Raw genomic sequence first — 25,999 nt, forward strand, 5'->3', positions numbered from 1 at the left:
ACTAATCAAATTTGGATGCTTCACCTCAATTGCGCGCTATAATCGCATTATTTCTTGACAGTAGAGAATATAACTAATCGTCTGGCCAGATTTAAGCAATTCATAATCCATGTTTCCCTTCTAATCGTACAAAATACAAAGCACTATTTTACGTGGGATCAATTCAAGCATTGCTAATATTTATGTAGCTCCATACATTTTAGACTCCGATATTTTTCCTATGCGATCTACTTTTCATAGACCAATCTCTTTTCAAAAATGACTCGATTTCAGGTATTTATTTACCTGTTCCAACATAAAATAAAATATTTATTTGACTCAAACGTGTGATCTGATAAGTGAAAATGAGAATATGAATGTAAATGAGAACAAGTTCCATGTAGTTTGAGAAGTAAATATAAGGAAATGTCAGTGTAAATACAAGCACAATTGGCAAGTATCACGATTTCTTAAATTTGGCAACTTTGTGAAGTCCCATTTTGTTTTACACAAGGATTGCTTGAATGGCACTATTAGCTGAAAATAAATTCGGCACTTGTTTCAACCGTTAATAATTTTTCATTCTCAATCTTTTGCAAGCGCTTGCAAAATGGTTTTTGGCTAAAAAACTGTTAGTTGTCTATTTCTTTTACACCAAAATTAAGCAATAAGAAGAAGAAACAATAACAATGTACGGAGAATATACATAGCGTTGCTCCTAATAAATAAATAAGAAAAAGTGGCAACACATTTGTCATGAGATCTGTTAAATGGCACAACAATGTAACTGAGATCTATTAAATGGCAAAGCAATGTAACTGAGATCTGTTAAATAACGAGCAATGTGACTGATTACTGTTAAATAACAGGGCAATGTGACTGATTACTGCTAAGTAACAGGGCAATGTGACTGATTACTGCTAAATATATTTTTTATATTTTTATACATATATTTTTATAACTATTTCTTTTTTTTGGGAAATTTATAAATTTACACACAAAAAATACACTTGTAGGAAGCTTTATGCTTTGCTTTTTGCAAATTTTTCACTTGTCAAAGCACTTGCTTTGATTTCTCTCTCAAATCCGTTAGCGGTTTTTTTCTTTTACATGTTGTTTACAAAAAAACAACAATTTCTGCCATCCACAATACTCGTTATATCCACAAATGCCATCTACAATAAATGTTATATCCACAAATGTCATCCACAATACTTGTCATACCCACAAATGCCATCCACAATACCTAAGTTGCTATAATTACGACTAAAGTAAACTGAGATTTCAACCCGCAACACTAACTTATTAAGTCATCACGCTAACCTATTTGGTTACTCTGTGCGAAGTGATTACTTACGATATTGCAGGGCTGTTGTCGTTGCCAGACACACAAAAAAAGTTTCTGAATTCAATTGAGAACAAAAAAAAATAAAGGAAAAAAACAAGATCATGGTGGCAGAATATCACACCACCATGCAGACCAAAGAGGTTATCGAGAAATAATTACAGTAGAACTCAATTTCGTGTGCAGGATATAGTACAAAATCATTTTAACCAAAAACTACTTTATTAAACGATTATTTTCATTAATAATTATTTAAATAATATAACAATTGTACTTAATAATTTAAAGAGTAAAATAAAATATGCATTTAAAATGAAAAAATATGCGTTTGTAATGTACAAAAGGGAAAATTTCACTATGTGTTGACAAGAGTTCATTTATGTATACACTCGCAAATTTATGATCTATAAGTTTATGAAGTAACCTAACAGTCAAATGTAGAATTTATGTACATATATATATACATATACGATACGTTATGTGCTCAAAATTTCACTTACTCTCCTGTGTGCATAGTTTAAAATCTCTATTTTCAAATTGCCCTGTTGTCGGATGTCCAACTTTTTGATCATAGACCCCAAAAACGTGTCGAATTGATCGTCAATATCTTTTTCCTCTCGTTCCATTTTTCTTTCCAGTAAACCCATTATTTTGACCATTACTTCCAAAAATTTGTCTTCAGGTTTTTGTTTAGAAGAGGGAGATCTCCTTCCAGAACTCGGTACGCTACTTTGCGAAAATGCGTCGCTAGGAGGTGCCGGAACTTCAATAAATTCTACTAACTGTCGGCCATCGAAATTTGTTTCAGTTCTATACAAAAACAAAGTATTTATATATATAAACCTCATACAAATTTCATAGTTACCTTTTCGGCGCTATACAGTCTCCTAGAAACAGCATATCATCGTAAAATTTCCATTTATGGATTTCAGGGGAGGAAGCACCACATGAAATGATTTTTTTCTTAAAGTCCCTTGTAAAGCGGTCTCTCAGCGTTCTCCACCTCCCTTTACAAAGTTCAACTGAAAAATATAGAATTTCAATTCAACTATTTATACTTTTCCTGTTTTTTACTTACTAGACATGCCCACTTCTTTAGATATGATTTCCCAGGCTTTTTCTTTTACAGCTGGTTTCCGAAAGCCTGGAAATCGTCTATTATATACTTGTGGTTTTCTTCGTACCGCGTTGATCAACTTTCTTTCAAACATATCTTTTGCAAAATATAAAATTATCTATAGTAATATTATTAAACTTTTTATTTTTATAATTACAATGAACTAGATGAACTCGCTATAATACGAATGCCAATGACCATTTTAAAGCCATATGGTGATTGACATATTAACCGTATGATTTTGTTTATTTTTGTTTGGTAAATACAACACTGTATTCGTTGTCAATGCAAATGCATGCAGCAAAAATAAAATTTTGCCTACTATTTGCATTGCTGCAATACAGCAATGGAAGTTATTCAACTATGTGTAAGCACGTACAACGAAATCATATTTTGGCAGTTAAGGTGCAAGGAAAACTTTTGAAAATTTTCCGTTACGAAATAATATACATGCTTAGTTTTAATCATTCTATAGCCGGTAAAAATGAAAAAAATTCAATTTTCTTTCTTTTATTAAAAATAGAAAAAAATATATATATGTTAAAAATACAACATAAAATGCAATAGATACCATATAATATTATAAAATATATTGAAAATTTTGGAAAGTTTTTGCCAGGAAAGAAAACGAAGAAGAAAGAGGAATTAAGCAAAAAATATGAATAAATACTAGAAGTGTATGTTAAGCAACTTAAGACTGAAGACGGGGTTCAATTTTTATACCCTATATGAAAATATGTGGATGCAAAGCGAGTCCAAGTCCATTTTTGATAAAGATGAAGGCAATTCTAATATGTTAATGTAATTTTTTTATCTGTAAATAATTTATGGTCAAAAAAAAATCAAAATTTTTGACGTTTACGGGATGGAAGTTTTGAAAGTGTGGCAAGTCTATTTTAGATCGAAATTAACAACAATAATACCTTATTATAAGGGAGCTATATATTTATTGAGTTAAGACTTCAACTATTTTCATAATGATCCAGTTAATATGGATGTTCAGCACCCGTGAAAATCACAAGAAACACACTTACAGAATGTTGCACCCCCAAAAGCACGTTATAGCTCCGAATAATATGCGCATTGACTAATATAGAACAAACACACTATATATACAAGATGGGACATTTCGCTAGCACCGTTTGTGCAACAAAATAATTAAATAGTAATCCAAGAAATCCGAGGCAAACAAACGATATTAAAGACCGTAAGAAAGAGAGAGGATAAGAAGAAGACTCAAATGAGAATACCTACCGAAATCTTTACGGCAAATATGCGTAAGACTACACTAAGAGTACGTGTATCATCTCCTTTTAAAGGGACCTGTGCGTGAGTGTATTCGCACTTAAGGAGAACGATTTGTGTGCAGTTGTGCGTACTTTTAATTTGAAGATATCTTTATTTGGCGATTTGCCTTATTTTTGAAGAATTACTATTACTTTTTTATATATTTTTCTATTTATTGTCAAAAATTTTTATTATTATAAATATTTTCTCTAATTTCAACCGTTTCTGTCTATTTACAAACAAAAAATTAATATTATTTTTCCTAGTCTCTGCTATATGTATTTTTCCAATTTATTGGGCAGCAAAAGAATTATTTTTATAATGTATAAACCAAAATAGCATTTATTATCGTTGGAAATTTGCCCTCGAGGACAAAATTCTTCCTCACTAGTGTTTATAGGCAAAAAAACAAACAAATGCATTTTATTGAAATAATAAACATATATGTATGTTACGCAAATTTGTTTTAACTAAATTTATAGAGAGTATTGCTTAAATTGTTTGTAATATGTTTATGGGGGATTATTTCAACCATGAACAAAATTTTCTTAATGTACCTTCAGTTCGTTGAAGGAAACCTTTTGGAAAATAAAAATAGGCGGATTGTTCGATATGTAAGTTTATATACGCCTGTAGACGACACAAGGACGGCTATGAAGCGCTAAACAAGATTTTATTGACTTTCGAAATATTTTTTTTTGTAAAATGTGTTTCTTTTACGGATCATATATTTTCATAAGTTTTGGTTGCACTAATCATCTTTTTCTGTGTCAAAAGTCGTGGTCCGTAACATTTTAATTTTGTTTCTTTTTATTGAAAGTTTTAGGCGCTTAATAAGCAAATTCCTTGCACCGATATTACATATTGTTATTATATAGAAAATTAATCCTGTTCTTTTTTCTCAAAGCTATTCAAGCAATCCCGCCTTCTGTTTAACTTTCTTTTCATACTCTACAACATTTGGTATATAAGGATGTATTAAGTTTGTATGAATACAACATTTCAAGGCCCTTTTAGCTTAGCGATCAAATCTGAATCATTTTCAGAATTGGTCTCAGCTTGTCGGTCCGTCTCGTTTTCTTGGATTAAAGTAGAAAGTCGATATTTTTGAGATACTTCGATGAGAACGAACGCTGTTGAATATGTTTCGGCTCGGCTCACTTTCTCGACCGCTTCCCATATAATCCCTAATTTCGAAAAGTCGTTATATGAATAAGGAATGTAGAACGGTGTACGGTATTTAATTATCACTTGTTTCACATTGAGAGTATTCCCTTCATCTTTCCTTCATGTATCTGCTCTTCAACTTTAGAAAGATAAAGGTAGCTTTCAGATATTACAGGATTTTAATAGATCTAAATGACGCTACCATAAACTCTTGGTAGGTTTCATTCGAACAACGATCTCCTTCAAAACCTTCTTTGAACCATCAATGCGTTTCTCTCTCTGTTCTCTATTGAAATCAGTTAAGCTCTCTAAGGGCAGTTAGGAAAACAGGATATCGTCAAGATGCCGTGGGAAAGTTGTTTTTCATTTACGCAATTGGCTATGAGGTATTCTTGCATGATTTCAAACACGTACTACTGTGCCCAAAAAGGAAGACCAAGCTCTTGGCTCACTTTTTCCACAATATTCGCTCCACTAATCGGTTGCTTCCGATGTCTGCCAGTGCTATCAATTTACAGAAGTCATTTTTGTCATAGTCTTACATTCATATATCGTATAAATTATTAATGGAAATTCTTTCTTTGATTGAATCTATATACCTTTTATTTATTAAAAAACGGAACGTACGACGAACCAATTATTACAGTTCATTGAAAGCTTTCCTCTTTTCATCAATAGCTAATTTTTATAATGTTATATGTATATATATGTTTATAATTTCTTCGACAGGAAGTCAATCAGATATATCGTATTGTTTTGTTTACGTTATGGAGAAATACTTATGATGAGTTTTTTTAAATTGATTTTTCTTGCTTTCGTTTTTTCCGATGTGAAATAGGTCACAACGAGAAGAATGTCAATCATATATAATTAATATTACCGAACACAATTACGTAAGCTCAAGCAGTGCTAGAGATATCCGTCATAAATCTTCTAGCAATAGACCACCCACAGTGCGAGAGACAATGATGTCTAGCCATGATAACGCTAACGGAAACAATGAAATCGAAAAAGGGGATTTAAAAAGCCCTGTTGTTTTGAATAAAATCGCGAAACAGCAATTAGCAGAAAATGAAACAGTGCCTGCGGAGAGCCTCAGAGATAATGTGGATCATTTAGGTTGCGGGGATCAAAGCAACAATCTACCAAGTAGATCTAAATCAATGGATAATACTCAAACGAACAAATCGGAAAGATTTGTAGAGAGTGATCGCTGCGTAGTAACAGAAGCACGACAAATGTATACTACACCATGGGACACTTTCACAGCAAGAGTAACGGAATCGGAAGCATCTGACGTAGAGAAATTGCATTGCAGAGAAGGTGATAATTGTCGTAGAGGAAACAGATTGTTCAGTTGTCTACCTTGCAGTCAAAATCCCATACGTAAAATTACGCCAATCGATGAGGAATCCGAACAAGATTTAATTGTAGACGACCAAAGTACAAATTATCAAAAATCTGATTCGGTATTAGACTGCTTAAGATCATGTTGGCTAAACGATCAAGCAGATACCGAAATCTTTTACTCAACATCTCGTATTATGGTTCCAGAAAAATGTGAAGCATCTTCATCTCCTGTTGCAGCTAAAGAAAAACCAAGAAAAAAATTCAAAGACCAGGAAGTTCAAACGGTATCTTGGAGTCCGTTAAAGTCTTCCCAACACAAAAATGTATTCTTGAAGTCATACGGTATCGTAGTTAGTAGCAATGATAAAGGCAATAACTACTCGTTGGAATGCATGCAAAGGAATAAAGGGCACTCAGGAAAACGTTCGAAATTTCATTATATCCATTGGTTGTTAAGGCCATTTCGTGGTAGATACAAAAAACCGAAGAATTCTTCAGCAATTCAGGCGATTGTGTATAAAACATACTTTGTAACGTGGACAAAACCACCCGAGACTTTGATTAATGGATTTGGCGTTAGACGTAACGAAACACAAACAGTATGGTCCTCTGTTTTAAGACGTTGTCGTTCAGCTATATTTTGATAAAGAGAGAGAATGTACTGTGTTTTGAATAAAAGAAAGAATAGTAATAAAAATTCATACAATAAAAACGGAAAAACATATCCAGCTCGTCTTAACACTATATAGACAGGAAGCAAGGAAGTTATGTTAGCCTCACTAATCACAAACACTGTAATTTGTTTAGCCACATTTCATTTTCTTCTTTTTCCATTTTGATGTGTTCGCACGATCTCCATTTCCTAATTTAAATATTTCACATGAAAGTCTGTTGCATGCATTTTGATAGGCGACTTTTCCGGTTAACAATGATTAAGAAATGGGAAACACCAGTGTACGTAACGATTAAGTTCGATGTTTTTGAACTTCTCTGACCCGAGTTACTCAGCGTACGCCGAAGCTAGACGCATGGAGCACTCAAAATATAACTTACGACCTTCATTACTTTTGTTGTTTATTTGAAGTAATCTACTGCCAAAGTCCACCGAATAAGTTCAGAAGCTTGTAGCGATGCTGCTCCACCATTTCTCAATGGTCCGTGCTCATTTAAATAATTGAAAATATAATCTGATAGTAACCTCATTGGCAAGTAACGGTCTGGAGGACCAAAAATGTTTAAAGACAATGGCTTGCAAGACTTGTTGGACGAAAACCTAACTTACACTCTCAAAATCAACTGTTTGCAGACGTTTACATGCGATGAGAAAGATCCAAAACGAGGAAAAATAGCTATCATACAAATTGGCTGAAAACGCAAATTTTGAACCGTTTCAATATAACGACTTTACTGTTTGCGAGGTAAAAGGAGAAAAGCTTTCTTTGGCGTATTGTGGCTGGCGATGAAAAATGAGAGCCATCCACATCAATACCAAGTTAGAATATTCAGCCATAAAATTTTGCCGTCACTATGTTATCAGCAAGATATAGTCTACTACGAGCTGCTGAATTAAATTGCTACAACCGACGTCAATTGAAGCGTGTTTGAAGCAAAAATTTAGTTGCAACACGTTGGGTTCAATTTCGCGCTGGCTCGCGCTAAATTTATTTGTGTTTAAATGACATTCTCGCAAAGTTGAATATTGATGAAAATGTACAAATTGGAACAAATTATAGTAATATTTTTCTTTAATAAGAATAATAACAGTAATAGAAGGAATATGTATGGTCGAAATTAGAGAGAATAGTTATAACAAATAATTTTTGGCAGTAAATAAATAGATGTATGGGGAAATAGTAGTAATTCTCCAAAAATAAGGTAAACTCCTACATAAAAAAAGGCTCAAATTAAAATATCAAATGCGGTCAAGCACAGAAAAATCAAAAGGTGAAAATTGTATCACTTATGCGCCCACATACAATTGCTTAAGCAAATAAACGCACAACCACACATAAGCGTTTCTGCTTGCCTACATATGCACGCTTAAGCAAATGCAACCTCACGCGAATATTTCTACCATAGCGCAAATACAGCCACGCACAAGTCTATTGAATACGCATACTGCCGTACGCAGTGTTGATAGCAGATAGTAGATGTAGTCTTACGCATACTTGCCATACACGTTCGATGTTCTCCATCCAGTTCCTTATTCTCTCCCTCTCTTACGGTTTTTAATATCGTATGTTTTTATCGGATGTCTTGGACTAGTACTCAATACACATACTATCGCACACACATGACTATTGTGCTTAGTCTTACGCATGCTTTTCGTACAAATTTAGTAAATGTTCTCATTTAAGTTCTTTACTCTCTCCCTCTCTTATCGTCTTTAATATCGTTTGTTTTTATTGGATGCCTTGGGTTAGTATTCAATATACCTACTGATCATAGTGCTTAGTCTTTGGCACGCCGGTCCGCAAATTTGAAAAAGCGCAAAAATGGGTCGGTGGGTGGATCGCTGTCAAATCAATATAAGTTCTTTTCACATGATATCCCGCTTTCGGATATCCCGCTATAAATATTATAAAATGTTGTACCAAACGATGGAAACTATTTTGATTAATATATGTTGTAACAATTTTCCACAATAAATGCCTTTTTCAATTGAAAAAGTGATACAAATTTTTGCAAACACTTAATAGTACTACTGATGACAATGTTTTATGAACAACCTATGTTAGCTTTACGCTGTTCAGCACTGTATTCATTCTAGGATTATTTGCTGTGGTTCAACCATCTTCAGCTAGAAATGCATCAAAATTGTTCACAAGTCAGTCAACTGCGATGCATGGGCCTATTTTTTGCAAATTCTGTGGTTGTAAATAACAATAAGCATTATTACGCGTCTTACTTGAGGTCACAAACCGAAATGACACGTCAATTTCTTGCAGAAGGAAAGTTATATAAATTACTAAACCGATAGCCTGTGTTATTAGTGCTCAATGTCCTTTTTTTAGTCTAAAATTATAATTATAATAATGATAATAGTAATAATAAATTACAATTATAAGGTCGACTTGCTGATGTAACCATTGATGTATACATTTCATTCGATGAAAACATTGCTGAAAAGCCAATTTATTAATGGGGGACCGCATTCGAAAGTTAAGGTAAGCAGTAATGAATATGATGAGAATAGAAATCTTATTCAGGGTTGATGTGGTTTCTTGATGTCTGCAAGCCACTGATATCAACTTACCAAAATCGAAAAAGTGATATTTGCCAGTTGATTATCAACTGTTGTTTAGTTATAAAAATTCTTATGAGTCCAAGCTTTTACATGCTATCCGTCTTGCCATATTTACGTTTAATAAATAAGCCTATTTGTGAACGATAAAATTGAAAACGAAACTTTGTGAAATGCGAGGAACTTTATGTACAAAGTCGTTTTTACCACAATGCTTTCTCTCTAATAATTTGCCGGTATTCGATTTTCTAATGAAGCATTTAAAAAATTTTTTTTAGATTTTATTCTTACTACTCTTTGGTGGATTCAAGAACCATTTTCTTAAATCCACGAAAAGTACGAAATTAATTATAATTAAAAATCGCTACGATTTATTCACTTCTTATCGCTTGAAATAGAACTCTTTGATTCACGCATAGAAGCTGAACGGCGCCTCTTAGCTTCTTCACGTTTGGCTTTTGATTCCTTCTTACGTTGAGCCAAAAGTTTGGCGTAATCAGCTGCGGCCTCCTTGGAAGCAGCTTGACGTTTTTTCTTTAAAGCAATACGTCTACGTTTTCTCTGCAAAACAACTGGGGTGATAAGTCGTTGAATTTTGGGTGCTTTCGAAATCGCTTTCTTATTGTCCTTTGCGGGAAGAGGACGTCGTATAACGTAAGGTCTGACATCATCTACTTTAGACAAATTGTATAGTTTACGTATTTTGCTTGCTCGCTTAGGGCCCAAGCGACGCGGTACAGAGGTATCTGTTAAGCCAGGTATATCTTTTTCACCTTTCTTAACAATTACTAAAGCCAAGACAGACATGTTTGCATCCACAATGCAGCCACGCACCGACTTACGTTTACGTTCGCCAGTACGACGCGGGCGGTAACAGGAATGCCCTTTCTTTAGCAATAAACGAACTCTGTCTGGAGATATAGAAACAAATTAACATTATGTCTCATTCAAGCAATAGTTAAATGAATAAAATTTACCATGGGTCAAAACACCCTGTTTCATTGGAAAGCCTTGTTTATCATTACCACCAGAGATGCGCAGCATATAACCTTTCCATTCATCACCAAGAATATCGGCCTCAACAACCTGTCCCATATGTTTCTCATAGAATACGCGTAACTTATGTTCATCATTAACTTCAAATAATTTCTGGCACCCCGTAGCGGGATAGGAAACATTAAGCTACAATTAAGATAATATAACAAATACAAATCTCTATAGTTCACATGCTATGTTATTATCGCAATTTATTTTGGCAATCATGCGCAAAAGACTTAAATTTTCATAATTTTAGTTAAAAATAACTATTGAGAAATTAATTGTCACAAATATTTTTAAACATTTATACAAATTTTCCCAATTTTCATGAAGTTTTACACACCTTCATTTTTATTTAGTCTGATTTATAGAAACACCAAACTCGGAAAGAGAGTAATCAACACGACAAACGCAAGCGTTGACGTTTGCTTAACAGGACTGCCAAATGTTTCTTTGATTTAGGCGAACGCATAATGGAGAAGAAAACACAAAACTCTTCATTGTCAGCTGTGGGAATTTAACTTGAATACATACAAAAGTTTAAAAATGGTTGTGCACTGCCTACACACTCAATACATTAGAAACAGCGACAACTGCGAAAGAACAAATTTTTTTTATTTTCTATATATATGTATTTATATTATTATTATTATTAATTTTGCCAGAGAAATAAATTCTAAGACTAAACTCTTAAAGCACTAGCATCTAAGGCTTTCGGCTTTACATATATTTTGATCCTATGAGGATATGACGAGGGAAGTTCTTCTTTTGGTAAATGATAAGCTTGGCAACCCTTTTTTTCTTTTCATGTAGCAGACAGCTTTTATACTTTGTTTTATACTTAGAAACCCATCATTTGTTGATTTTTTGTCTCGCAGAAAAAGAAGACTATTGTTAAAAAAGAAATTAAATTTAAAGATACTTAAACATAAGTATAATCAATAAACTGCAAACAGTCATTATAATGCAGCTGTTCATTTTAGCTCAGATGCAGACAATGAGCAGTATCAATAGAAAATAAATTGTTAAATTGCTTTATTTTTATGACAGTATTTTAGCTTTAAATACATGTACAAGGACTACAAATTCTAATAAGGTAAATACATTTCCATATCAATCAAAGATGGAAATGTTAAAGCATCATAAGATACTCCAATTGACTTCAATATATTTGAGACGTTCGTCAGAGAAACCTTTCCCTGATTCAGATAAATCTGTTAAAATTGGGGTATTTTTGCCAACAGTTTCGCAAATTAGCAAAAGTATTAAAAAGTAAATTAAGAAATTTTTATATCAAGATAATGATAAAACGAGAAATCGAAGTCAATTATTCTGTTAAAATGAGAAATCGAAGCCATTATTATCGATCGAATCACCTAATCACCTCCGGTATACGTATAGCAGATGTTCATTTCAGTTTTTAAAAGAAACTTTTCAGCGACGAAGTGAAGGGCTAGATCATGGATTTCCACGATTTTAGAATTTAAAGCTTTATTATACATTTAAAATACTTTATTAATATGTATAAATATATATATATATATATATATATATATATATATATAAAAGAAATTGTTATTCTTTTTAATGGTTTTAATGGTTTCCTGATTGTTTCCAAATTCTTCTTCCTTGACTTGGTCGCTTTTGCTCTTTCATCATCTCCTCTTCTATCATCTCCTCTAGAGGTATAGTAGTGTTTTGGAAAATACTCTAACTAAACTTATTTAATTTTACAAGTTATCCGCCTGAGTGGCTTCAAATCTCAAGTGCGCTTTAAAGAAAAGAATTTATTCTCTGGTTAAATTTTTTTAATGTGTATGAGTAAGATATAATCTAAGTATCGATCCTTTCTTCCCACAAAAGATTGGATGTGACCAGCGTAACATTGTCGTAGAAATATATATTACTATAATAAATATATTACTATACTAAATATATTTACTGCTTCGATAATTAATATAAAAAAACATTGCTAAGCGTAACGAATTTATAAATATTGTAAAAAAAAGATATTTAAGATTCATGAAAAATTAAGGAAGAAATACTTCGCCAACGACTCGATATGATCTTTCAATTTCTCTAACTTAGTTACATTTTGCTCGTTACATTATATAAAGCATCTATCACGTAGCACATTTCGAATCACGAGAATCTATAAATTTTTGATTTTTATCTCCTAACATCACTAAGGTTTTTTGTATTTCTTCTATCGATGGTACATTTTGATTTTGTCCCTTTTTATTTAATATCCAATTGCAATGAGCGGTATGCACAACTCCAACCATGGTTTATTCCAAGCGCCACCAAACCAACCAAATGACTACGAAACATTTTCAAAGCACAGAGTCGCTTATAATAAATAAAAAAATTGCCAAAAATGGTTGAGTGCCCAACTAACAACTTAAATTGCCAGATCGTTTAATTTGCAAAGCCGCCAGCTTTATGTCTCACGTAATCTGTTAAAAGAGCTTTATGTCTCACGTAATCGTTAAAAGAGCTTTAAGACTCACGTAATCTGTTAAAATTCATTGCAAAATGCAAATTGCTGTCATGCCGTCGCCATTGCAAAATGAAAAATGCAAAAAAATCATATGGTTTTGTTTAGTTTTCATGTTTTTCACGCACAAAGTTAAATAAAGGTTACCAAATATTTGCGTTCACGCGTAATTCATAAAGCAAGCATTCTGCTTGCAACAATTGCTTAACACAAATATAAATTAAAATCTTTATTATATTTTCTCAGTATTACGTGTCAACGAAATCTCTCCGCCAGCAGGAATTCAATACTGCCAAGTAGTCGCTTAGCAAGAAACATGAATAAAATTTAAAATTTGCAAGAAGATTTTTAGTACGAAAAAAAAAAAAAAACAATAATAAAATAATTTATTTGTGGAAAAAAAGAAAAATTATTGAAAAATTATATATATGGCATCCCAAAATAAGAAATTACGTAACCTGGGCACCTTATTTCACTGCATTTAAATGTGGAAGAAAAAGAGAAAACAACAAGAAAAAACGCCAAAAAGAAAGGCAAACGCAACTGATAGTTTGGATTGGCAAATATGCAGCGAAGAGGGCTCTTAAGAAACGCAACCGTACATTTTCCGTATCCTTAAGTTGTGGTTTCAGTTTTCAGTCAATTGAGTCCATAGAGCAAATAATTTAAAACTTCATGCGTGATTTGAGTAACGGTATTGCACTAAAAACATATACAACAAGAATAATAAAAATGATAATAATGGTGTAATAATAAATAGATAAAATAAAATAAATTAAACCTAGGGAATGTAAAAAAGAATATTGATAATTTTGTTCAATTACTTAAATAAAAAAGTTTAAAAAAATTTCAAGAGAGAAAAGAATAAAAGGTTTTTGATTTTTACTCTATTCCGAAATTTAAAATAAATTCAATAAAAACAAAAAAAAAAAAATTTTTGGCTTAGAAATGCTTTGAATCGCGCTTACTTTACGAAATAAATATGCAATCTTATTTGTTTAAACATATGTTTTTAACAATCAGGTGTTTTGTTCAGATGTTATAATTACAGATGTGTTTTATATATGTTAAATAAAATGAAATAATCGAAATAAAAAAGAAAATGAGTCAAAACGAATCAGAGAAGAATCGTGAGCATAAAAGTTGTTAACGATTTGAACGATGAAGATGTGTAAATTATTTACGGTTTCAATAAAAACGAACAAATATGCAAAGTGTGCTGCGTGCTCTAGTCTGTTTGCATACTAAAACATATACACGGGCAAGCGTATAATTTAATTTTTTTACATTCGAAATTATATTCAATATTTTTACTTTGATTGAACTTATTGAGCCTGTGAATTAAGTTTAGAAGGATTTTATAAAATTCTCTTCGCTAAAGTTCGAATTTATTTGTGTAAAGAATGTGATGAAGAATATTAAAGAATTATAAAAAATATTTTCGTAAAACCTGTAAAAAAAAAAAAAAAAAAAACAAACACAAACGTTTCATAATATTTTAACAAGTGAAAATTGTGGATCATGCATAAAATGCTTTAATACTTATATGTATCAATTGATGAGTCAGAAATTGAATAAAAATATTTGAAAAATTCCTAAAAATGCTTAATTCAGTTGATTATCATAAAGTGGTGGTGCAACAACAACAAAAACTAAACAAGAAATAAAGAGAAAATTTTTGTTAAAAAGAATAAAAAAAAAAACAGCAGCAAAAAAATTCCAATTGGAGCGCAGCTGTGACTTGGAATTGTAGTATGTATTTTTCAGTTCGCTTTTCTTTCTTTTGTTTGGTGTTTATCTTCTCCTGAATTCCGACAGTAGAATGCAAAAAACAACACAACCGTAGTAAACATTCTATTTATTCGTTTTGAGGAGAGTGAGAGAGTAAAAGAAGAGGACGAAGACTGAGAGAGAGAGAGAGAGAGAGAGAGAGAGTAACAGCTACAAGAGAGATATATATTAAATTGGTTATATATATATATACATATATATGTATATGATGAATGCACTGGTATAGATAGATGAGAGAAAACGTAAATGTGTGTGTTAAGTGCCTGAACGTGTATGCGTTGTGTGTAATTAATTGAAAAACAGCTTGGTGAAGAAGAAGCAAAATTGAAAAAGTAAATATAGTAAGTGAGTGGGAGCGGTTGCGGAGTCTCTTTCCATTAAAAAAAGTACAAGTTTGTGATTATTATTATTATTATTTTTTTTTTGTAAGAACGTGTGTGTTATATTCATTTAATAACGCGATTTATGCGACTTAATTAAACACTGCTGCAATATAAATGTCTATATATATATATGTGATATATATATATATATATATATATATATATATAAATATTTATATATCTATCTAATAATTCCTTATTCGTATATAAAATTTACAAGAATGATATAAAAGAATACACATAAGTGTACGACATTCATTAAAAAAGAAATTAGATTTGTCGCGGGTTAAAAAGCAAAAAGGAACAAAAAAAAAAAACACGAAAAGAAAGGAAACTTTCTGCTCTGATTTTTTTCTACAATTGATGCCAACACACAGCAAATATCTAATATCAAACAACAACAACAACAATAATAATAACAAGTGAGTCAAAAAAAAAAAAAAACAATAACAATAATAATAATATTCATAGTAAAGTAAATAATAATAATAATAATAACAGTTGCATTAGCAAAATTTCTTCTTCTTTAAAATGATTAAATTTCATCAATTCAGAACCTGGTAATTATGTTTTGGGCTCATTGACTTTGTTTAATAGCAATTTATGGGGTTTTTTTTTTTTGTTTTTTGCGTGTATATACATATATACCTATATATGCGTTTATATTATTTATGTAACAAGTGGTAGTTTGTTTTCTTATATGTGTCTCTTAAGAATTTATGGTTTTATTGTTTGCGAGTTCTTTAGAATCAAATTATCATGAATATATGAAATATAATTTATTTGTAATAATTTACTTATAGATAAATGCTAATAAGTAAGTATTTTTAGAAGGAAAGTGCAAATTTAGGAAAAAGAAAAAACATTGCCCCGATCTGCAGAGTGCATGATTTATGCCGATCATTAATTTACTTTAGTAAGTTTAATTTCTATATTTACTTTGAGTTGAGTTTATAATCTTTGATATATATATGTATATATATATATATATATTCGATTTATGTCTTCCTTGTTGCATTTTAAATCTAAAAAATAAATAATTTCGTTCTATTCGTCGTTTAGCGCTTCGATAAAGAAAGAAATCTTTGATGAGACCTTAAAGCTAAAGGGCTGTTTAAAGAACTGATACTTTCACTATATATAAATTATTGTGTAGTGTTTCGAAAAGGATATGTAGAGATTGTGTTCTACCTTTCCCGATACGGATTGCTTAAACTTTTCAATTTCTAGATATATAAAGACAGACAAGTGAAATTTATTGACTTGTACACAGATCAAGTTTGCAAACCAATGCGTTCCTTCCGCAAGCAAATTAAGTAAAATAACCACCTGATTAGTTTGAAAATAAAGAGAGCGAAACAGGGAGAGAGAGAGAGAGAGAGAGAGAGAGGGAGAGGGAACTATTGTTTTTAAGCTGTTGTTTAGGCCTGTTCTATTATTTTATGTACGCACTTAATACTGGCAACATAATAATCCCCAATAATAATTATTGTAGACATATTAATTAATATATATTTTAATTATTTCTTTGACTTTCTAATTAATGTTTATTTAATTAAGTAAAGCTAATTGAAGTTCTTCTACTTCGTTGTATTGTTAAGTTTTTATTTATTACATATGTGTTTTTGTGTGTGTATCTGTGTACGTATGTGCACTTCGCTCTTCAATTTCTGTTAGTCTTCATCTAATAAAATGAATTTGTTTTCCTTTTTTCGTTCTTTCTTTACAATTCTTGGAAAGTTAACAAGTTCTTGGAAAAGTGCAAAATATTTTCACAATTCTCTCTTTCTATCTCTCTTTAGATTTTTCCCAGTTTTTTTTTCATCTTCTTCTTTTTATTATAACTTATTTTTTAACTTCCCATACACACACACATATATATATATATATATATATATAAATATATATGTATAAATGCATGGATACGCTGCTCATACGGCTTTATCTCTACTGTCGTTACATATTTATTCAAAGGCATACATACAAATATATATATATATTCATACGCTCCCAAGCTTACAATTACTTCGTAGGTTAGAAGCATACATATTTATTTCTGTTATGCTTTTTGCATTGTTTTGGTTGACGTAGTTACAGGTTTTTAACACCAGTTGCTTTCGTGCGTTTGTTATTGTTGTTTTTGTTATTATTATAATTTTTTTGTTATTTTGTTTTAATATTTCCCGATAGTAAGCGCGTGCCAAACCTATTAATTTATGTACGCATCAACATTAACGCTGTTCATCATATATTTGTCCAATCACAATCGCTCTTCTACACTTTACGGATATTTTTCTATGCGCTCTATACTATGTTTCTTTATTTGTTTATTTTTCCTCCTTTTTGGTGCCTCTCTTAGCATAAATTAACGTCACTTTATTTTGCTTTATATCTCGTTTGTTGTTTCTTGTATTGAATTTGTGTTAAGATCAACAAGTAATATGTCTTCGCCGCAACCAATGACCCGGCCAACAATAACAATAATAACAAAAGCCAATGATAAGGTCGTTTCCTGATCATTTTTACGCTCATCGTCAGAGAATGCTTGCATATTAAATTCGCCTTTCTGTTTGTAACGTTTCTTAATAAGCATCGGTAAGCAGCCCGATTACTGATTATGAATATATATATATATATATATATATATATATATGCACATTTTTAATCAGATTAAAATTCATAGCCCGTTTATTAAAGTTTTATTAAAACTTTACTTAAAGTACAGACATCATCAGTTTAATATAATAATAATTCACAATAAGGGAAACGACATAAAACTCTAAAGTTCGATACAAAGATATCTATCCTAATACCGCAGTGTAAGCAAAAGACCAAAGTTTAGCTTAAAATTATTATAATAACGCACTTTACAATCTTATGCATTGGACTGAGGTAGTGGGCAGCAGAATTTTACGACAAGACGACTATAAATTTCTTACTTGTTTTACTTATTTACATAATTTCGTTTTCTTTGTTCGCAACATATAACAGCACATATACACGCCTATATATTAATCAGTTATTTATTTATTTACATTTTCGTTAATATTGAATGCTTTCAAAAGTGTGAATATATGTGTGCATTATTTATGCAATCGAACTACGCAAGTTAACTTTAATGCTTAATGCTTACATTTTACATATGCGTCCCTTAAGTTCGTATCATAGTTCGCTCAATCCGATTGTAACTTCCGGATAAAAGTGTATATTCATTAAAAAAAATCTAAAATTCGGAAATGAAAATTGAATTAATTGCATTCCATTACTTTATTAATAGAAACGTTGAAAATAATATAAATCCGTCCATCCGTCAATAAGTAATGTCAATACGTTGCAGTAGTTGCATTGAATTGAAGTTTTTTTAAATATTTTGGTCATCCCACTTATATAATCTACTCTAAGTTTCTTATAAGCAATAATTATATATGCCTATTATGCGTTTATATCTTAGATCAGAGGTGGGCAATTTTTTTCATTAACGAGCCAATTTTACTTTTCATAACGCGACGAGGATCACAATAAGTTCGAACTATTATTAAAAATGCGGTATTGCGCTCCTTAAGGGCGCCCGCTGTTTCATTCTCTCCTTAAATCGCTCATTTTATGGCCTAATGGACCAAAAAAAAAAAGCACTTAAACGCTTTTCATATTTTATAGATGCACAACAGAGCCGGACGTGACGGCATATAGAATCCATTTGCAGTATTGCTATGTGCGAGCGTATAAAATTATTTGAAGTTTTAAACGAACGGGGCTCGCTTACCTCACGGGCCGCGAATTGCCCATGCCTGTCTTAGATGATGCGATATATATCATTTTAGATGTGCCTTAAAATAAGCGTAGCACGTAATTTTTCTCTTCTTCAGAATTTCGCATCTAATTTCACAAAAGAGATTGGGGGGAAGCGATTTATTAGATGTAAAATTGTCCCTCGTAGAAGACACTTATGAAACTTTGATATAACATAAAATAAAGGTAATGTGCATCGTGTTATATCAAAATCGTGTTATAATAGATTTTGCATGAATATAACTACAGGGAATATCTATTATGTTAAGTTATGAAAATTTTCATCATACATTTAATTCGATTCCATATACATACCTATAAATGAACAAGTAAGAAGATAATAGTAGGGCAAGAGTGACCATTGTGAATAGCCGATTCCAATTCGCCTAGTACTGTTGTTCACTTATTTTGGCAATAATACACCAAACACTACCTAAAATTTTCATGCAAAGGGAACTTTTTAATGTAAATTCCGAATATTGGAAGATGCCCAAAACATCATATGACATGACCTCGATTTAGTTTAACTTAATTTACATTTCAAAAAATTTTATTATTTTTCAGTTGGCATCGTAGAAACCTAGCAATCATACTTTCTTTCCGTATAAGGGCTTGCTGTTCATCATAACTCCCATGTATTGCGGTCTAAAAAATAGATCTATATGATTCAAATTTCCTAAGCTACATATTTTTTGGCTTAAATGTTACTACCGACCATTATATTTTCATCATAAATTAAATTTCATTAAAAATTAAATTTTCTTCTGAAGGCCTTACTATTCATGGGATATCTTATATGCGATGGGATCCAAGAAATATCGTTCCTTATAAAATACGGACAATTAAGCCTTTTCGGCATATAGCACAAATTTTCATTGACATAAATCAGACGAACGGACGATCAGATAGGCTCAGATCGATTCAGAATCACTTTCTGAAACGAGTTAAGCTTGTCTGACCGTCGGCCCATCTTGTTTTCTTGTGTTTAACCTACAGAACGCAATTTTTGAAATATTTTGATGAAATTTTGTCCACAAAAGTATTTTGGACCAAACACGTATGCTATTGAAAATGGTACGGATTGGACCACACCTTCGACACCACTACTAATATAAGTCCTTGATTTTTATTTGATTTGAAGTCAACCTTTTGAAAAGGCAACAACAAGGCATATACATATATATTTGCATATTTTCTTACGAGAATAAACAACAAAAAAAAATTTTAATTGACAAAGCGATGTAACGTCTTTAAATGCCGATCTGTTGTTGTTTTTCATAACATTTCCTTCTATTCTTTAACATTTGACGAAGTACCGTTTCAAACAAATGTATGCATAGCAGAGGATCATTATACATTAAAATCTACATCGTATGTTTATATATGTTACTATGATCAACTATTGTACTCACGCGTAACAAGAGATACGATGTTGACCCGCCGGTTAATTAAATCGAGTAGATGTCCAAAAAGTATTTTAAAAATTCTTAAAATACTTAGACGTAAAGACGAACGAACTTCCCGCCATAATCCTCTACATTTGATAATTTTATCTCATTAAAGACATAAATATATATTGCGCAAGCCCTCGAAAATATATTTTTGTTATTTATATTCGAGATATAATAAAAAAAAAAAAAAAAAAAAGAAAGAGCAATAACCAAAAGAACGTTCACCCCTTTCTTGTTCTAGAAATGTTTTCATTATAAGCAGTTAGTAAGTGACATGAAATGAAAATCATATTTTATAAATTTCTACCAAACAGTTTGAGGAATCATCGGATAAAACGAACCTATGCCGCCAGCCAGTCAACAGCAAGAAAGATATAACTCGCTTAAGGAACGAACATGCTTTAAGGGGCCCATCAGAAATCTATCGATCTAAGTTGGAAAGTCGCTACGCTGGCAATGTTACAACAGATGGGAAACATCCCAATGTTACACAATGGGAAAAGGTATTAATGCCCTATGCAAACGTTGCATTTGAAATTGTGCTTTCGGGAAAAGAACATGGTTTCTATTTAGCAATTCGAAAGAGTCGAAGTTGTAATTGTTTAATGGAAATCGATAGTCTATCGTCTATCATAATGACAATGCTAGCGTTGTGTCTGATTGCTAGCGTTGTTAAAACGTTTTAAAAACTTTATAGACATCCGTTGTGTAAATGCGAATCCGCGGCACTGTCAGATTAACATTTGATTGCGTTTCTATGTAATTTGGTTTTATGTTATGTTTAGTTGGAAAAGTGATTCATCAGGATTCTCATAAAGTCGCCGACCTGTTAGAAATTTTAAATAAATCTGCTAATAAATTGAAATTGGATAATATTTAGTTCCAAATTTTCTACTAACTATATATTCGCTTATGCTAGACTTCCATCTCCAAGCACATCTAAGATAAATAAACTAAACAACAAGTGCACTAACATGCACCCGATTTAGTGGGAAAGAATGGACTGCAGAAAGGTTTTCCCGAATAGCTTGTTTACATCTTTTTTGGGCTCGCGCCAAAGTTTGCAAAGGAGGAAAAAACGAGAGCCAAGTCCGAGTTGCTGTCCGATGAGTAGAAGAAATGAATTATTAGATAATCTCCTTAACTATGACGATGAGATTTGAATTTAACATAGGCCGTGAATACAGATCCGAAAATGAATTTCCGAATGGCAAGACGTTCGACGAAAGTCGACGTCTATCATAATGATTTTCAAGAAATTTATTTGGAATAAAGATCGGATCGTGTGCATGTTTTTTAACTAAAAGAAAAAATCGAGGTAAATGGAATCATTTAGTCCTCGAATATGTATCCTTGTCGATCAACACTTATAGATTCGCCTTCAGGCCGACCACTCATCATATTAAAGTGACAAAAAATGGATTTAGACAATAGAGGAACATATCATTTGGTCAAACGGGATCATTCGGAATTAGTTGGGTGTTATAGTTGCTCTTCGAAAATGTTTGTATTAAGTTTTAGATTAATATTTGTTGTACTATTATTATTATTATTATTATTATTATTATTATTAATTTCGCCAGAGAAATAAATTTTAAGACTAAACTCTTAAAAGCACTAGCATCTAAGGCTATCGGCTTAATATTTGTTGTAAATTGACAGTTCATTATGAGGATGTCTGTTGGTTGATCGCGGCCATCTTCAAGTTATAAAGACTAATTTACAATACAAGGCGTGTATGCGCAGCGTTAGCTATAAGTCACGCGCTAACTTCAAAGTGGGATGAGAGCTCGCGTGCATTAGCAAGAATTTGTTAATTGCTGGAACTATCGCTGGGATTCACAATCTTTTCTTTATGTTATATATCGGGTTTTTGAGTTGACCCATAAAGATCAAGTTCTAGCCCATTGAATTTAGCGATTTAATGATGCACGGAGTACAAAAGACTTGCAGATCTCTTCAATCGCATTGAGGAATGAGCTGCCTCTGTTTCGTTGCAAGCATACATTTTGATATGTTCTCTTTTATGGAGTGAAAAAATGCAAAATTATTCTCTCTACATAAGTTATCGATGACATTCGCTGGTTGTGTTTAACATCTTTGAGAAGGTATCCCTCGACGATTCTTTGCAATCTGGTCATCATACCATATAAAACAAATTCTTTTTTTACACGGTAGGTACATTCCTTAGACAACTGTGCAAAAATCCAAAAAACGTGTAAAAAAATACATACGATATATGGTAAATATGGGAATATGTTTCACACATTTAAAATGTCGTTTAAGATGAATTTCCAAGAAAACCGTGCAAAAAGGGAAAATACTGAAAAGCATAAAACATAAGAAATTAATTGTGTTCAGTGAAAATTCACTCCATTAGTATAAGCTAACATACAAAAAAATTGAAATTGAAATTAGGAATGGAAGTTCGATTTTAATCCGCAATTATTTATCGCTATTCGATAACCAGTTGCAGTATAACGAGATAAAAAAAAAAAAGTGATCATAAAATTTGCACGTTCCCCGTAGTACACCAGGTCACTAACAAAGTCAAAAAATTAGAATAAAAAAGATTTTTTTTTTTGGAATTCGGAAATTCGGAAAAGTCGATTTCTTTTCGTTGGTCAACCATGTCATTTCAAAATCGGATGAAACTTCTCTGGGTTGCAGTTGGTGGTGACAGATAGTTTCTGAATCCTTGATATTCTAAGTCTACAAAAATTTGACTTGTTCTCATACGTAAAAGAGTGGAAATGTGCTGAGTATTGTAATAGACTGCAAAAAATATCCCCATTAACTTTACTTTTTCGGCAAGGGTTACGTACCGATTAAATAATGCGACACCGTGTGGACGTATTTCTGCCCTTGTTAACAGTAGAATGCCCACTAGACTTTCGAATTTTCTACATTTACGTATGCATGTATATATGTTTTTTCGAATAATTTTACAGTAAATAGAAAGGATTGGCCGGACGATCCTTTTACAAGTCAAGGGAGAATAAAAGGGAGTGAGAGAGAGAGAGAGAGAGAGAGAGAGAGAGAGAGAGAGAGAGAGTGAGAGAGAGAGAGATACGGAGAGAGAGAGAGAGGGGGAAAGTGAGAGGGAGATGGTTACAACTACGTCTCTTAAGATTTATTAACTATCTATTTACAGTTAATCGGAACGAAAATTGTTGACCCTACTAGAAAGAAACTTGTATATGTATACGTACTTACTTGTGAAAAAAGCAAGCATACATACATTTTATATTCATTAATGTGCCAGCACTAATAAACCTTGAATGCGTACGACTTGCCTATAAAAAGCGATCGTATTATTTAGGTTAAAAGCAACGATGTATTAATTTTTCAATATATTTTCTTTTTCTTTTTATTTTTACAGAATTTCTTAAAAATTTCTTTTACAAAAAATGACTTCACCCGAAGAAAGAATCCCAGCACATGGTAAGCTTTTTCTTTAAATATATGTAAGTGTAAATTCAATGTAGATTTAGTATTGAACTTGACATTTTTCTTAAACATGCCACCCAAGTTTATTGCAGACCTTACATGATTTGTACACAGTGTACACTTATATATATACATATACATAGCAAGGACTGCATGTAGTACACATATTTGTTTATATACAAAAAAGAGAGAAAGAAAAGAAAAAGAAAAAAAAAAAAAAACAAAAAAAGTAAATAAATAAATAAATAAGTGGAAGGAAAAAAAAAACCAAGTTTATAAACATATCCATTTACCTAAATACCATGCATGCATATATGTATGTATGGATGTATATATGTATATACGGACGGATGGATGGATGTGCATGCGCTATTACCTAAGGACACAGAACAAGTAAAGGAAACATTTCTTCTTTTACTATAGAGTATGTTATGTGTTTATTTGTATGCGCACAGCAATAGCAACAGTAACTATACGCAAACATAGACACACAGCGTATATACTGTTTTATTGATTTTTAGTCTATTTTTAAACATTACTTACCTTCACAGAAAAAGTGCTTGAAAAGCCACGAAATAATACTTTGCCATAACTTTACACAAAAGTATTGCTTTCCATAGCTTTATGCACATATAACATTTATCTCGCTACATTCTACATTCGTTTTGCATAAAGACATTTGTTTTTTATATAGCACTCATATATATAGTGGGCAGTACTTAGTTTTCTTACTCCCTTAACCAATTGGAAAACCAGCGTTTTTTCTAGTATCGCTGCATATCTATTTATTTATACTCAGATAATAAGAATATATTAAGTTGCTCTTTCTGCTGGTAACACTTGTGAAATGCATCGACCTGAAAGAAATTCAAGTCAATCCCTCGGTAAACATAGACTCTATTGGTGCCTCTCCATTATATGGCATCTAAAATGCATATCTTGTTAGTTTAGAAAAAAAAAAATATTCTTAACTAACTTAATGAAGGCATGAGATATTGAAATTGTCCATATCGGCCTCCATCTATTTTTCGTTTGATAAGTTTTCTATATTTTTTTCGCTAAAGCAAATCTTCCGTGATGTGGGCAATTCATGATAGTATATCAAAAATTATACTTTGTTTCCATGTAAGCCTCTTATTATATATATTGAAGTCGGTTCAAAACCTTGAAAAGTTATCATCTTTTTCATCAATAGTCGTCTACTCTCAAAATTGAACATTATTATCACTTTTCATGTACATTTCATCTCTTATATGGGAGTGGGTCAAGAAAATATATCTACAAGAACCAAATTTGGTATAATTAATTAATTTATTATTGAACCTTATATACCTTCAAGTTGAACAGACATGAGATAAAAGGCAAAGGGAAAAGCTTTAAATCAATCGTGGCGGGTCACGCAAACGTTACGATCAATTTTTGTCGAGGACGACTAACGTATTCGAATTACAAAATAATTTTTTAAATATGGGCGTGTCAATTACATGAACTTGGAATACGATTGCGGTGAGCTTGCAGTAGATCCTTCAATATGCAAATTAAAGGTTTTTTCCCGATTGCAGACACGTGTGGGGAAATGTGTTTTTCGCAGTAATAATAGATCCAATATTTTTTTATTTTTTTCTGCTTAATTTGGAAGCATCACGTTCATATTTTCAAATTCATTCTGTCGGTATGGTTGAGAAGTGAAGATGCGTATGGATTCAATGTTTGTCTCAGTCAATTTGCGCGATTACTACAAGTATTCGAAGAAACACTTCACCGTTTGACATACACATTGACGTGCAGACATGATGCATGACATGGTGTATGAAAGCGTTATGCGACTTAAAAATATTTGCATTTTACATTAACGCAATCTAGCGGATATTTCTGGATAAGGTAAACGAAATCGCAAGTATCATTGGTATATAGAGCAACACACAGTTGAATGAGGAGCATATATATGGCATTCGTAAATGTGGAAGAATAGAGAGACAGCTGCTTAGCAAGTTCCAAATGTTCATTTATATCGATGCGGTACGAATTGAATGAATGAATGAATATGTGAATCTAATTGAGGATGAACGCTCAATATTTATTAGATTAATTAATACTTGCTTGAGAATAGT

General features: G+C 31.8%; 3 protein-coding genes across 18 annotated transcripts in view; 1 reads left to right on the top strand and 2 right to left on the bottom strand.

Moving 5' to 3' along the window:
* Positions 1–1,725: 1,725 nt before the first annotated feature.
* On the bottom strand, positions 1,726–2,650 carry LOC119644599 (transcription factor Adf-1-like). 3 transcript variants are annotated; one of them, XM_038044202.1, is made up of 4 exons: positions 2,599–2,650; positions 2,403–2,537; positions 2,190–2,346; positions 1,726–2,134 (listed from the first exon to the last, which is right to left on the bottom strand). In XM_038044202.1, exons 2-4 carry the CDS (start codon positions 2,533–2,535, stop codon positions 1,801–1,803), a joined length of 624 nt encoding a protein of 207 aa, XP_037900130.1. In that variant the 5' UTR covers positions 2,536–2,537; positions 2,599–2,650; the 3' UTR covers positions 1,726–1,800. The 3 variants fall into 3 exon arrangements, with proteins under 3 accessions (XP_037900130.1, XP_037900131.1, XP_037900129.1); XM_038044203.1 differs by having other exon boundaries at positions 2,190–2,331; positions 2,403–2,641; XM_038044201.1 differs by having other exon boundaries at positions 2,403–2,641.
* A 7,107-nt stretch (positions 2,651–9,757) lies between these two features.
* On the bottom strand, positions 9,758–10,980 carry LOC119636889 (40S ribosomal protein S6). The gene is made up of 3 exons (XM_038032594.1): positions 10,871–10,980; positions 10,467–10,671; positions 9,758–10,400 (listed from the first exon to the last, which is right to left on the bottom strand). Exons 1-3 carry the CDS (start codon positions 10,874–10,876, stop codon positions 9,865–9,867), a joined length of 747 nt encoding a protein of 248 aa, XP_037888522.1. The 5' UTR covers positions 10,877–10,980; the 3' UTR covers positions 9,758–9,864.
* Positions 10,981–13,970: 2,990 nt separating this feature from the next.
* LOC119642099 (histone deacetylase 4) overlaps positions 13,971–25,999 on the top strand; it is a 50,833-nt gene continuing 38,804 nt past the window's right edge. For 3 of the 14 annotated variants that reach the window (XM_038041109.1, XM_038042019.1, XM_038041733.1), the window contains exons 1-3: positions 13,971–15,201; positions 15,419–15,620; positions 23,821–23,882. In XM_038041109.1, coding sequence (XP_037897037.1) covers positions 23,849–23,882 — 34 coding nt within the window. In that variant the 5' untranslated portion in view covers positions 13,971–15,201; positions 15,419–15,620; positions 23,821–23,848. Of the gene's footprint in view, positions 15,208–15,418; positions 15,621–15,735; positions 15,759–20,698; positions 20,942–23,820; positions 23,883–25,999 lie in introns of those variants that run through there. The other 11 variants (XM_038041558.1, XM_038041875.1, XM_038041178.1 and 8 more) reach the window with 10 other exon arrangements.

The sequence above is a fragment of the Glossina fuscipes genome, unplaced genomic scaffold (genome assembly GCF_014805625.2).
Source record: "Glossina fuscipes isolate IAEA_lab_2018 unplaced genomic scaffold, Yale_Gfus_2 0, whole genome shotgun sequence".
Taxonomy (NCBI): Eukaryota; Metazoa; Arthropoda; class Insecta; order Diptera; family Glossinidae; genus Glossina; species Glossina fuscipes.